General features: G+C 42.2%; 1 protein-coding gene across 1 annotated transcript in view; it reads left to right on the plus strand.

The window, feature by feature from the left end:
• The window catches only part of LOC127429925 (leucine-rich repeat and fibronectin type III domain-containing protein 1-like), a 165,591-nt gene extending 163,223 nt beyond the window's left edge, over positions 1–2,368 (plus strand). The window contains exon 5 of the mRNA XM_051679289.1: positions 948–2,368. Coding sequence (XP_051535249.1) covers positions 948–1,839 — 892 coding nt within the window. The 3' untranslated portion in view covers positions 1,840–2,368. The remainder of the gene's footprint in view (positions 1–947) is intronic.
• The last annotated feature ends 12,637 nt before the right edge of the window (positions 2,369–15,005 follow it).

The following is a 15,005-nucleotide window of genomic DNA, read 5'->3' on the forward strand; positions in this document are numbered from 1 at the left end:
GTTGCACTGCACTGTTATGTTGCACTATTGTATGTTTTGTATGTCATATGCTGTACTACAATCAAGAAACCAGCATATTTGCTTAAATTTACCCTGTATACCTGACTTTTAGTATAAAGAGAAAATCGGTGAAATTATTTGAAAGTTACGAAGCAAGGTAGCTTGCAATTCATCAGCGTTAGCAGGCAAGAACAAGTTAGCTAAAATGACACAGATCAATCCTTATTGATCTGGCACTATATATCATATGCTTTGCATTATGTAAGCTTACCTGTCCAATAAGAAGAACGCCAATTCAGGGTCGGTTTTGATCGCCAAAACCGAACGAATGTCCCTCCAGGAATCAAATGCCCTGCCGTTGTTCACTCTAGTTTTCGCTCGACCACAACCACATTCCCGCTTAACCAGAGGGGATTCAGTAGATAAAAGTTTTTTTTTTTTTTTTTTTTTTGGCTTACTCTGAGTTTGTGTAGGATTCAGTGTTGTGCTGGGAGCCAGACGTTTGCTGGATTCCATCTCTAAGATAACGTTACCTAGTGTTGCAGTTTGTTGTCGCTGTTGAATAGTGGAAGAGAAGCTATAACTGTGGCAAGGCTCTCGGGAGCGTGCATAAACATCACATCCTTTGGATTTTCCCGGCAAAGCCGACCCGCTCCCTTCGCATGAAAATCAGTCTACAGGCTTTAATAGGCAACCGGGAAGGGCTCATTTTTTAAGTTGGCTACAAGCCGCTCACACATTGGCAAAAAGAATTTTACATGAATATTGTTACATACTGCACCTTTAACTATTTTACATTTTCTTATAGAGAAGCTTGAAGTTTGACCACTTAGAGCTTTTCAAGTAGTTTCCTCAGCAATGATGTAAGAGAGAATATTTGTGTTCAGATTGAATATTACAATTTGGGATCCAAAATGACAAATTTTATTTTCTCTTACCCTGTCTAGAATGATTCCTTCTGCAAGCAAGACATTCAAGATAAACGATCTGGCCTCCGGTCGCGAGTACGAGCTGTGCGTGTTAGCGGTGTACGACGACGGCATCACATCTCTTACAGCGACACGTGTGGTGGGGTGCGTTCAGTTCCACACGCCGGTGGAGGCCAGTCAGTGCCGCTTCATCCACAGCCAGTTTCTCGGCGGAACCATGATCATCATCATCGGCGGAATCATCGTCGCGTCTGTCCTCGTCTTCATCATCATCCTTATGATCCGATACAAGGCGTACAGCGGGGCCGATGCCGTGAAGGTGAAAGCTCACGATGGCGTGCAAATGCACTCGCAGACGAACGGAAACAGACTCGGGCGTTCCAGCTCGAAACAGCAGCAGCAGTCGCAACCGAGCGAGGAACGCCCCTGTCGCAGCGAGTCACCCACAGGGAGGGACTGCAAAGCGCTGGTGCTTCTAAAGATGGAGGAAACGCAGGAAGAGTTGAAGGCGGAACTCCCGCCCCTTTGCGCCGAGAAAGCGCCGCCCTCTAGACGGGCCAGTTTGAGCGGGCCGCCCTCCGATGACACGCAGACGGACAGCAGCCTCACGGGCTCCACAATGTCCCTGTGCTTGATCGGGCCCAGCACCGGCCCGACGGAACAGCTGCGGCTCAAGGACCGGAAGGGAGCGCTGTTGAACATGGGCCTGCTGCCCAGTGAGCTTGCCCGGACTCGGCACCGGTTTTCGTTCGATGGAGACTATGCTCTGTTCCAGAGTCACAGTTATCCGCGACGGGCTCGAACCCGGCTACACAAATCCACCACGCAGCTGAACACGGACACGTCGCCCCCTTGCAGTCGCAGGGTGACATTCAGCAGCACAGAGTGGATGTTAGAGAGTACGGTGTGATGGACAGATGACTACACAATATAAACACACACGCATGTGCAGACGCGTAAGCCAACTTGTACACACTCATTTTGACATGTCTATATGTAGACCATGTGCAGTCACATATTGATTCCAACATCCGATGTAACAAGTGTGAATCATAACACAGAAGCTCTGTTCCAAAATCAAGTGAGCTGCCTATCTAGACAGCATTTCAAGGCATTGCCGTGATCCCAGATGTCATCCCTGAGTGCACTACACCAAGCATAGTAAAATATAAATAAATTGTGGTGTATTGATATGCTTATATTTCATACAGTACTCACAAGTACCAATAAAATAGTTCAGTCATCTAATTAAAACTGGGTTATTTTACTCTATATTTGTGTTATGAATGGGACAGGGTGGTAGACTTGGTGACAAACAACAAGTAGGGCTGTCAATCAATTACATTTTGTAAATGTTTTAATGAATTAATTACATTACATGGCAATTTATTAATCAAATTAATCACAATTAATCGCATATCTATCTAAACTTGCTGAGAAAGGCCTGCAAATAAAGATAATTCAACCATATATAATAATAGATATTTAATAGGGCTATCATTTGATTACAATTTTTAATCAAATTAATTATATGACATGCCGATTAATTAATGGAATTAATCGCAATTAATCGCATACATCAAGATTTACTGAGAAAGGCCCCCAAATAAAGATAAGTCAAGCAAATAATGCTTAATAATTGAAATCTAAAATAAATCTAATATTTAGGGTCTATAATAAATATATCATACGGATTGAAATTCAGTCTGAAAACAATTGCATTATTGTGGCAGATCAATAAAGCATTGATTACACAATACAAAAACTGGTTTAAGAACTCAATATATTGTTTGTTTTATTCTCATATCATTGAACTACAGTTGACAGCCATCTGTTTTGCATTGAGTTCGTCAATGTGTCTAGGTCTCACAGTCCTGTCTGCGCTACTTTTTAATTGTAACTCTATGTACATGTGCGTGACTCAGATGGACGCATTTGGAGCGTCTCACTGGTACTTAGTGTCATAAACATAGCATTTTTAGAACACTGTGTTAAGTCAAAAGTAGTGGAATTTCATCTCGGAAATCACGTCTCAAGATTCTTGTATTCTGTTGTGCTTCTCAGTGAGCTGTTCTCAATCTGTGGCTATGCTGTTTGTGAAGTATGTTGAGGCGTGCTGCCACCTAGTGGTGTGACTTGTTAAAACAGATATACTTCCAACCTGAATTGCTCATATGGCAGTAAAATCCATACTTTTATTACGCAATTTACGTTCATGTCAGGGGCCATGATTAATTGCACTAATTTTTTTAACGTGTAATTTTTTATAGAATTAATCACACTAAATTAACACGTTAAATCGACAGCCCTAATATTTAATAGTATCATTTATAATCAAATAAAATTACATTATATTCAATATCATTTATTACATTTGATGTTATTGTGGGGCTGTCAATCAATATTTTTTTTAATGAATTAATTACATTACATGTCAATTTTTAATCGAATTTATCACAATTAATCGCATATATCTAAACTTGCTGAGAAAGGCCCCCAAATAAAAGGTAATTCAACCATATATAAACAGATATACTTCCAGCTTGAATTGATTGTATGGCAGTAAAATCCATATTTTTATTACAGAATTTACGTTCGCGTCAGGGGCCATGATTAATTGTGTTCATTTGCGAGGTCACCCATGCCTAAATCTGCCACTGGGTATGAATATAGAGTCACAACTTCTTGTAGGGTGTTTTAGTAGCATGGTGTGCTTTACAGTAATTAAAGTCACTGTCAACATGCTAAAATTCATCCTCTTAAAAGCGCTGCTGTTAAAAAAATTAAATAAAATACAACTTTTACTATAAATATCCAGACAATTACTGTCTCACATGTTTGTTTGTTTTTCAGCACCTCGAGAATTTATCATTGGAGAATGTTGCTGTCTATAACTGGGTGTCCATCAACATATTTTTATGTGAATTTTGGGATATCACATAAAAAAAATGCTGAATAGAAACACCAAGATGCGAATAAAATCTCAATAATGTGCAAACAAAATGTATACGATCACTTGGTGTGGATACTTTTTTTTACTCCATAAGAAGACATGCCCATAAACTATGATGGAAACATGTTTACCGAATAGGCCTATAAAAATGTAAAAATGTGCATCAAGTCTTTACTATTACCTTCCAGAACTATCTGACACGCTTTCGCTTCCAGATATTAGGCATCTGCTGCCGATCGCAAGCAAACATGAGGTTCGTGAGAGCGTTTTGTCTGCACGCTCTAAACAACAAGTAATTCATTACACTGAACAAAAGCACCATAGTTTCTACAACTGTGTGCCATTTTGTGCCAATTTCCCTGGAAGTGACGATTGTGTTCTCCTGAACACATGGGATGAAACTGGCTTCCTTCGCTATTTGCTTTTGCGATATTCCGATTTTTTGCATTAAATAAATTGGTAACTTGGATGGAAACATGACTTACGCAGACAGTAGACAACAAGACAGCTCACTGATTTTGGAACAGAGCACGTTGTGTCATATTTGAGAGCACAGTCTGACCTTTTTCTGCGTCCTCCAGCAGTCCTAGAGAGAGTCGGTTACCTGCCCTTTTCTGAAACGCAGCAGTGCCTTATCAAACAAACCAACCAATGGAGGATGCTGCTACCTGTGGTCACACAAACACACACATCTGTGTCCTGTCAGCACTGGTCAACACTACTCTGGATAGAGTAGGATATGTTGCAATCTTTCTCCTTTTGTTTATTTTGTTTACAATGTGATGCCAAGGGAGCAACAGGATGAGGAAGTGACTGAGTTTGTTTTCCTCTGTCAAACAAAACGCTGATGATTGCAGTTAATAAACTCGTGAGCTGTGTGTGAGTGTGTATGTCATATACTTTCAAAGACTTTTGCACAGAAGACACGAGATGTATACGGATACGTATCGCACCAGTCAATATGACAACAAAATAAAAAACAATTTCAAAATAGATCTACACAAATAACATTTTCTTTTTCAGGAAGAATGGACCAGGTTTTCTATGAGGACGTCTCGCGACAGGATGCAAGACTGTTTTCAAACGAGTATTGTGCTGATGTGACTGTGTCCTCAAAATCGGTTTTGTATCTGGCTGGTCTAGATAAAAAAATGTAAACAAAAAAATAAGAAGGAAGGAAAAAGACTAACAACAACAGCAACAATAAATACATATATAAGTATATTACAAATCCTTGTGTAAGTGTTATAAATATGTAAGTCATAAGTGACTTACTAAACATTTGGAGTGTTGGCATACGGTTTTTATATTAAAAACCACTATCATCATGAATCCCCACATTTAGGATATTGAAGTTTGGACCATTCATGCCTCATGAAAGGGGATTAAAAAATGTTGTGTGACTGTAAGAAGTGTGTTTGTCTTTTATTCTTCATGTTTTCAGTGACATTTTCATCGCACATTTCTTGCATCTTTTATGTGAAATATGTCGGTAATGATTGCTAACTATTTCAACCAAATGCAGGTGCTTTTCCGGCGAAAGCAGCCACAAAAAAAATGTATAACGTGACACTACCGATGTTTTCCACGCACTATGAAAACGTCACTCCTGTTTTGTTTTTGAATTGGAGTATTCAATTCCCATCTAACGTGCTCTCACAAGAAAACGTCAAATTAATAAAGTTTATCTGCACACCAACAAAATGTTCTCTCTAATGTTTTGACCCTGTAACGGAGGATTCCGTGATGCCTTGCTGATCTTTGGATTTCTTTACCGGTTGTGGCTTTTCACTGGATTTGTTTAACCCGTTCTCATGACAAGTCGTAATAATTAGTGCTCAACCGATATGGGTTTTTCAGTGGCCGATATACTGATATCTACAGAGCAGGATGGCTGATAAAAATGCAGATAAGTATAATACAATTTAACAACAGCAAATCAGATAAAGTGAAATTTATTTTTAAACATTTACATATACCTAAGAAAGAACCTTGAAAATTGAAAGTGTTGACTATCCATTGACAAATCTATTGGTAGATTTAGGAGCTGACACAAGGGAAAGTTAACACTTCTGTTAATCAACCAAGTGAACATCGCCAATAATCCCAAAAATGGACAAATATCGGCCGATTAATCGGCATGGTCGATATATTGGTCTATCCAAGGGCATGTATTGGCTTGAACATTGGGGGGATGTTACAGTGTGAAGAATTTACATGTTTCCATTGATCATGGGGTGTTATCTCCCCCCCATCCCCCCTGGAATCTACGCCCCTGAGTCTATCACTTTAAGAAGTGGCTTGTACGAAAACGTACGACTTTGACTCCCATAGAGATCAATAAATGTACCAAAGAACAATGTTATTTAGATTTGTCTTAAGTTTAGTCCCTTACCCAATCCTAAATCTAACCATGATTTTAATAGGAAAATACATTTTATGTACCACAGAAGAAAGAAAACATCGGGGTTTGGAACGAGGGAGTGTATTACAGGTTACTGACATAAATCAGTCATTTGTATTGCATAAATAAATATGGAATGAGTACCCAAATTTGCTCTTACACGTTTCCTTTCTTAAAATAAATGTTGAATAGGAGGCTTGCTCAGATTTGTATTATATCGATTTAATATTCTGTTTGTTGATTGTTTGGCCACTATGGGAATAAAAGTCGCACGATATCTTACGATTTTGCCATGTCCTACAAATTATGAGTTGTCATGAAACTAGGTTGGATTTGTTTGTATCTTTCCATATTAAGTATTAAAGTTTAATGGTTTTGTTTGTTTGTTTGTTTGTTACATCTCGCCACAAAATGTAATAACTTGCTCTGCCTCTGAAATTAATGACTTTCTTTTTTGTCTGATGTCACCAAATCAAACAACATTCAGCGAGAGGTTTTATTTTTTCATTGTTGAATTTTCAGTTTTACTCAGAAATATGTCACATTACAGAGGTCAAATTGGTTGCGTACCAGAAAGATGTTTTTGTGGCAGCCTTGTCTCACAGAATGAACGTTACTATAATTAAATTGTAAACTGACTTTTACGTGCAGCGTTCTACGTTCCGTCACAGTTTCCTGGTGAATTGAACACTAGAGGCGCTACAACAACTGTGCGTTTTATTCACTTTCACACAAATCACGAGTACAACGGCTGATTATGACTTTATAAACACTTATTTCTCACTCTGCTATGTTTTGATATTAGAACACTTTTACTATAACGCATCATTTGAAAAACGATACATTTTAACACTTGTATTACAGACACACCTACATTTACACAATTATTCCAATGTGATTAACTTCCACAGCAGCTCACCTGATGTGTTGATCTTTGGGCTCTGAAGTACGCAGTACAAGAACAGTCAAACACGCAAGCTGACACGTGAGATGAAAGTGTCATTGAAGCGACATGAGATGACGAGGTTTCTTCAGAAAATGTGCTTTTCATTTCGCGTATAGTTTTAGGACACTATTGTTTAGGTTTAGGTTAAAGTTTTAGGTTATGGAGGTGTGTTTTACTCATTAAAACCTCTATCTAATATTCACCTTAAAAACCTTGTCTGATTACGACACCATTTCACTCGCTTTTGGTGCCCCCTGCTGGACATATCACTGGGAAACTGCAGCCAAACATGTAATACAGCACGTAATTTAGTTTTGCAAATATGTTGCCACGGTCACATGATGTTCATGAGATCAGGCTGTTTTGTGGTGCAGTTAAATGTAGCTACAGTAGCATTTCCATTGTGAAACTGGGCTGTCCCACCAAAAAGCGTAATTGTCCAGAACTTAAGATGTTGTCTAGGTATCCAGTTGCTAATTGCAGCTCTTTCCCTCCAATTAGCAGCATGGATTAAAGGTTTTTTTTCCTCCAGCAGACAGTGATGGATCAACAAGCTTAAACTCTCAGTGTAAAAGATCAGAAGTTGTAGGGCAAGACACGCACACAATTTGCAAATCCATTCACATAATGGTTCTTTTGACAGTTATGTCTCTAACTATCCTTGTATTGGGATAAAAAGGCATTTGTTAATTGAAGATATTAATTTATCATGCTGAGTATTCATTGAGCTCTTCAGACGTGTTCAAATATGCATTTTTTTTTTAATATTCCAAATGCTTGGGGAACAAAACCGCAAGTTATAAATTATGCAGATATAATTATAAAATACAATTATAATATAAATTATGAACCATAAAACTGTAAAATTCATTTTCAATTAAAAAAACAACTTGGTTGTACATAATAATGGACATGCAGACATATAGTTGGTGTGTTAATATCTTTAAACAGATAAAACGATTACAGCAAAGATCCTGCTACTAAAGGTCATGTCACTGACACATTTATGGATCACATTCTGAAATCAATTAATGATCAATAATTTATCAAACCAGGAATACAAACATCAGCCACAGAGAAACAGCTGTGATTCATTCATTGATCTATTCAACTGAATGTCTCGTTTGTTTTTGTTTTTCTCTTAAAGGGATAGTTCCTCCAAAAATGAAAATTCTCTCATGATTTATTTACCTTTAAGCCATCCCAGATGTTTATGACTTTCCTTCTTCAGCACAACTGAAGTGAAGATTTTTATAAGCATATTTCAGCTCTTTTTTTCCATACAATGCAAGTGAACAGGTGCCATTAGACTGCTAGCTGTTTGACGGTCCAAAAGTCATATTTAGGCAGCATAAAAGTAATCCACATGACTCCACTCGATCAATGAATGTTTTCTGAAGCAAATCGATAGATTTGGTGTAAGAAACAAATCAATAATAAAAGGTTTTTAACTTTAAATCGTTGCTTCAACCCAGTGCTGTATTTCTATTTGAAATAAACTAACTCTTGCGTGACGTTCATTCCTCTGTTGTATACAAAGCGTGCTATTTTATATATATATATATATATATATACAGTATATATATCTTTTAAAATGAAAGCATGCTTTGTGCTAATAAGCATTGAACTTTAATAACAATGATGTCAAATCAACAAACACAACAAATGCAGTTGTAATCTAAACATGTTTTGTGTTTATTTTTTATTAGTAGCCTACATTTGATTAATCAAGCCTTCTTGGTACAAGATCCTCATAAGAGAGTACCGTGAAAGGATTCGGGCAACAGGAAGTGGTGTAATTCTGAACATTTACTGTGAAAATAGTCAGAACAATATAACGTTATTAACTATTTATCAACATTTACAAATGATCATTTCACTCTAGAACAATCGTGTTTTCTGTTACATATTTCCATTCGAACATTTCTTTGAATCGTTTCCAATGCTATTTTTATATTTATTGTGTGAGTGAGTTCTCTAAATATATCTCCTAGTTCTCATTCAATCAGAAGCCCGTCATGAAGGGTTTAATAAACTGGTTTGTGTTAAATGTGTTTTCATGCAGCTTTAAATGACAAACACACCCTGACACTGTGTGACTCACAGCGGTAAAGGTCAACTGGGGGTCGTGTATTACCATATTTCTGTGTTTCTTTCCTCTGCAGATAGAGATCAGTGAACTCACAGTCCCTATTGCACACAAGCTCTGTTCCAAAAATCTTATGAGCTGTCTACCAAGGCAATATGTTTTTCTCCTAGTAGACTGTTCCAAGCAGTAGGTAGTAAAAAGACACCATGTTTTGGGTCAAGTTTTAAGGCAGTATCAGACGTATCCTTCAATTATAAGGCATTAGAGTATACGTTGTGATTCGCTTAGTGAAGAACTTCATCCAAGATCCAAACTGGACCAAAAAAACACCCTAAAAAGACCCATAAACGTGATCCATATGACTCATGGGAGTTTGGAGGTGGAGGAACCCTAAAATCATGTGGTAATTTTTGTGCTCCCTCTTCCCTATCCACAACAGAACATAATAATATTTGGTAATTTATTAAAAACAAATGTTAAAAAATGTTACATTTTTGCAAACCACTCATTCAGGTTTTGTGCTGAGGAGCCGAGACAAGGTCCCGGCCATTTCAGCGGGTAGTTCAGTGTTGTGGCAAGAGGGACACATGTCTCGTTCCCTCCATCAGGGAACGGAGGTTACGAAACCAGGACGTTCCCTATCTGTCACTCACTCGATGTTGTGTCGATGTAGTGACACTAGGGGTCCCTATACAAAACGGCACAACTAGCTGAACTGTATTACGTGGACTGGCGGTGCGAGACAGGCAGACTGCTGTGTGCCTCATAGCCAGCACACCAGGCAGTCACATAACCTCCCCCAACACTCTTATGAGCGTCGAACGGTCCTTTGGGAACAAGTCGACTGCCCAACAAATAGGGACAGGCTTGCCCAGCTGTGGCCTCTTTTCCTCTTTTTTTCTCCCCAAAAAGAGTGGAATTTGTTAACCGACTGGGGGCCGTAAATGTCTACATCAGGGGGTGTGTCACTCCCAAGGAGAAGACTCCGCGGAGACCACACCCCGCCCACAGAAAAAAGGGGGGGGGTATTTTGAGTGGAAATATGTCACATGTTCTTACCGAGTCTTGTCGAAGTATTTCATGTGGAGAAGTCCCATGGTAGGTCCTACCCGAGGGGGGAGGAATTTCTACAAACATGGTGACCAGGGGCAGAGGGGCCTCTGCCCAAGGAAGATGCAGTTTACTGACAGGGAAACGATTTAGCGGAAGATATCACATGGGGTCACCTACGGGGAACCAGCACATGTGGAGCTACCTCAGTACAGGGCCTAATTAGCACACATAATGTGCCGGCAGTGAATTTCTCCGCAAACTCGTCTGCCACAGGGCTAAGGAGGAAAGTCATCCAGGGGTCGTGGGAACCTTGGGCACATAGCCCGGTCGGGGTCTCAAGATCACATGAGAGTAACCCGGACTGAACTCCAGGCACGATTCGCTGACAGAGAATGCCTGCAGGTCCCCTACCCTCTTGATGGAAGTGAGCGCAGTCAGGAGGGCAGTCTTCAAAGAGAGTTCCTTAAGCTCAACTGACACCAGAGGCTCAAAGGGAGAACCCCGAAGGACTACAGAGAGGTCCCACAAGGGCATAAGGCACAGTCTGGAGGGATTCAACCTCCTAGCGCCTCTCAGAAACCTGATGATCAAGTCGTGCTTCCCCAAATACTTACCATCCACTGCCTCGTGATGTGCCTAAAAGGTGGCTACATACACCTTCGAGGTGGAGGGGGACAGCCACCCATCCATCCTCTCCTGCAGGAAGAAAAGCACCGATCTGACTGCGCATCTCTGGGGGTCTTCACATTTTTCGGGAAGAACACCACTTAGTGAACAGATGCCACTTCAAGGCACACAGGCACCTCATAGATGGAGCCCTAGCCTGAGTGATTGTGTCTACCACCGCGGGTGGTAGGCCACTTAGGTCTTCCATGTCCCATCCAAGGGCCAGACGTGGAGATTCCAGAGGTCTGGTCGCGGGTGCCAGATGGTGGAAGTGGCCGTGCTGAGTCCAGAGACATCGAAGCACTTACCTGGCTCCTGACGCCCACCATAAGATTGGTCGAGGAGGGGGGAGGAGGAACATCATCCCCGCAGTCCATCGGAACCAACCTGGTGTGGGCATGTTTGTGCCACAGCTGGGCGTACAGGGGCGGGGGGTCCACCGCTGGAGCGCCAAACCTGCCAAAATGGGACGGTGGACGGTGGTCATGACAACGGCCATGTGCACCTGACATGTGACCCAGAGAACAAGGAAAACACTCTTCTGTTGAAGTTTTGGGTACTGCAGCCTCCACCGGGGGATGGAGTGGTCTGTTTATCAGCTCCGTAGAAGCGGGTCTCCTCGTCCTGGGTCGCCCGTCTCAAGGGCGCGTCAAAGCCTTCCTAGGGTTCTTGGCGGCCGGCCATGAGACGGGTGGTGTCTGCTTCCTGTGGTGGGCTCCACGCCAGGGCCGGGCTGTGTGCTGTTGCTGCAGGAGGATACCCTTGGTGACGAGCAGACGGGGTGCGGGGTCTTGAGCTGCGCCGGGGCAGGATGTGTTGAATGGCCTCCATCTGCTGCTTCACCGCTGAGAACTGCTGGGAAAAGTCCTTGACGGTGTCGCCGAACAGTCCAACTTGGGAGATGGGGCGTCAAGGAACTGTGCCTTGACAGCCTCTCTCATGTCGACCAGGTTGAGCCAAAGGTGGCGTTCCTGGACCACCAGAGTGGACATCGCCTGCCCGAGAGACCGCGCCGTGACCTTCGTTGCCCGGAGAGCGAGGTCGTCGCCGAGCGCAGTTCCTGCATCAATCCCAGGTCAGAACTACCCTTGCGCAGCTCTTTTAGCACCTTGGCTTGGTGTACCTGCAGGAGAGCCATGGCATGCAGGGCGGAGGCGGCTTGTCCAGTGGCACCATAGGCTTTAGTCGTCAGAGATGGCGTAAACCTACAGGTCCTGGATGGAAGCTTTGGACGCCCTCGCCAGGTGGTGGTGCTCTGCGGGCACAAGTGCACCACGAGCGCCTTATCCACCTGGGGGATCACCGAATACCCCTTGGCCACCCCACCATCGAGGGTAGTGAGAGCGGGGGAGCTGAAAGATCGGGAGCGGGTAGTAAAAGGTGCCCCCCACGATCTTGTCAGCTCCTCATGCACTTCCAGGAAGAAAGGAACCGGGGCGGGGCGTGGCCATGAGCGGTGCTCTGGGCCCAGGAACCAATCATCGAGCCGCAAGGGTTCAGGGGAAAGTGGAGGTTTCCACTCTAGCCCGACGCTCACGGCTGCCCGGGAAAGTATGTCTGTCATCTCCGCGTCGGCCTGAGACTGGGCGACCACACCCAAAGGGGGAAGCCCAGCCGAAGCCTCCACGTCAGAGTGGACGGGCCCGCTCTCCAATGCTGCGCTCGATAGCTCATCGTCTTCCCGGGCCCTGAATAAAAGGTGGAACTCGCCCTGAGACGAGTCCGCGGTCTCATCCGAGAGCCCGACCGGGGCAAGCAAGCGTGCTGAGGAATGGGAGGTCCGTGGGGGGTTTCCCGGCAGAGGTGGTCCCATTGGAGTCCCCAAATCGCCTCCAGTGCTAACCGACACGGCCTCATACCCGTAGGTAGAAGGACCGAGGCGGGGAGCCGCTGGGGTGGCTTGCTTTCTTACGAAGGCAAGCCACGACTGCAACATTGCCATGGTCATGTTCTCGCAATGAGGACATGACCCATCCATGAATGAAGTCTCCGCATGGGCAGTGCCCAGACACGTAAGACAGCGATCATGGCCGTCAGAAGCGGAGAGATAACGACCGCAACCAGGAATAACACACAAGCGGAAAGGCATCTTTAAAAAGACGTTCCGTGTGTACCGCTCTTTTAGAAGTGAAAATATACTCTTTTTTAGAATATACTCTTTTTTTCTTTTTTTTTTTTTTTTTGCTGCCAAAGCGCCCAGGGGCGTTCTCTGCACTCCATGGGTGCAGAGGGGGAGAAGCCGCTGAAATGTGCCGTAAATCCAGCTCACTGAATAGAACCGATCGGCTCCGAAGAGAAAATCTGAATGATTGGTTGCATTCCAGCTCCTTTTATACCTGTATGTCCGGGGGAGTGGCATACAAATTCCACTCGCCAATTCCCATTGGCCTTTTTTCAAAAAGCAGAGGTGTTTGGGGCTCACAAGAATGACCCCTAGTGTCACTACATCGACACAACGTTGAGTGAGTGACAGATAGGGAACAGGGGACTCTCCTCAACCACCACCAGTGTGCAGCATCCACCTGGATGATGTGACGGCAGCCATAGGGCGCCAGTACACTCACCACACACCAGCTATTGGTGGAGGAGAGAGAGTGGAGTGATAGAGCCAATTAATGGATGGGGATTATTAGGAAGCCATGACTGATAAGGGCCAATGGGAGAAATTTGACCAGGACACCGGGGTTACACCCCTACAAATAATAATAACAATTCAGAGATCTGATTTTCACATTGTCACTAGTGAAAACCACTAGTGATTACAAAATCCTCCTGATTCCGGGTTCAATGCAAGTTCATCTGAATCGATGGCATTTGTGGCATAATGTTGATTACCACAAAAATTTATTTTGACTTTCCCCTCCTTTTCTTTAAAAAAAGCAAAAATCTGGGTTACAGTGAGACACTTACAATGGAAGTCAGTGAGGAAAAAATTTTAACGTTTAAAACTTTTTTCAAAATTATAGACACAAGATGTAAACAATATGTGTGTTAACATGATTTTAGTGAGATAAAATCACTTACTAACCATTTCTCTGTAAAGTTATAGCCAATTTTACAACTTCATTGCCATGGCGATGTAATGTCAACAAACCCTAAAATGACTGTAAAAATGACGATTTAAACAACTTTACAGCTCAAATAATAAAAAAAAGAGTTTTAACAGAAGAATTAATGTAAGTGCTTTTCTAAAATTATAAGCTTCACATTTCTGCCTTTAAACCCTCCAAAAATTGGCCCCATTGACTTCCATCGTAAGTGCCTCACTGTAACCCAGATTTTTTGGGACGAGTCAAAATTAACTTTTGTTGTAATCAACATTATGCCACAAATGCTGTCGACTGAGCTTAACTTGTATCAAACCCAGAATATTCCTTTAAGAGCTGCAGCAGAGGGGTAGATTTTTAGTGAATAATGATTAAAATTTTCCTCAAAGCTTTTGTATGACTTCAGAAGACTTGGAAGATAGCACACTGGTTGTTTTAACCAGTTTTATAGTAGTTTTATGATACTTTCATTTTTATGAAACTTAAATGGTCTTCATCCTTCAGAGTTTTTTAGACGTGGTCACTATTAACTGTTGTTGTGTGGAAAAGAGGTGCTTGAAGATTCTTCAGAAATCCTCCTTTCATATTCCAAGGTAAAAAAGAAAGTGATGCAGATCTGGAACAGCAAGAAGGTGAGTAAATGATGACAGAATTAAAATTTTTGTGTGAACTATTCTAACCTTTTGTAGTGTTTTATTTTTCTCCTAAAGCCAGGACGGCCACAGATCACCTGCAATCCGTTCACTGACCGTCTGATGCACACTGTACACAAAAATGGCAGGATGTTTCTTAAAATCATAAGTTCCAATCAGACTGGCTTTTATGCAGTTAAAGGCCACCAGGAAACAAAGTCATGTTTATGAGGTCCCGGGTTGGTACTATGCTTTTGAGGAAGATTTTGACACTGGATTTGAGAAA

Source organism: Myxocyprinus asiaticus, chromosome 39, assembly GCF_019703515.2.
Source record: "Myxocyprinus asiaticus isolate MX2 ecotype Aquarium Trade chromosome 39, UBuf_Myxa_2, whole genome shotgun sequence".
Classification (NCBI taxonomy): domain Eukaryota; kingdom Metazoa; phylum Chordata; class Actinopteri; order Cypriniformes; family Catostomidae; genus Myxocyprinus; species Myxocyprinus asiaticus.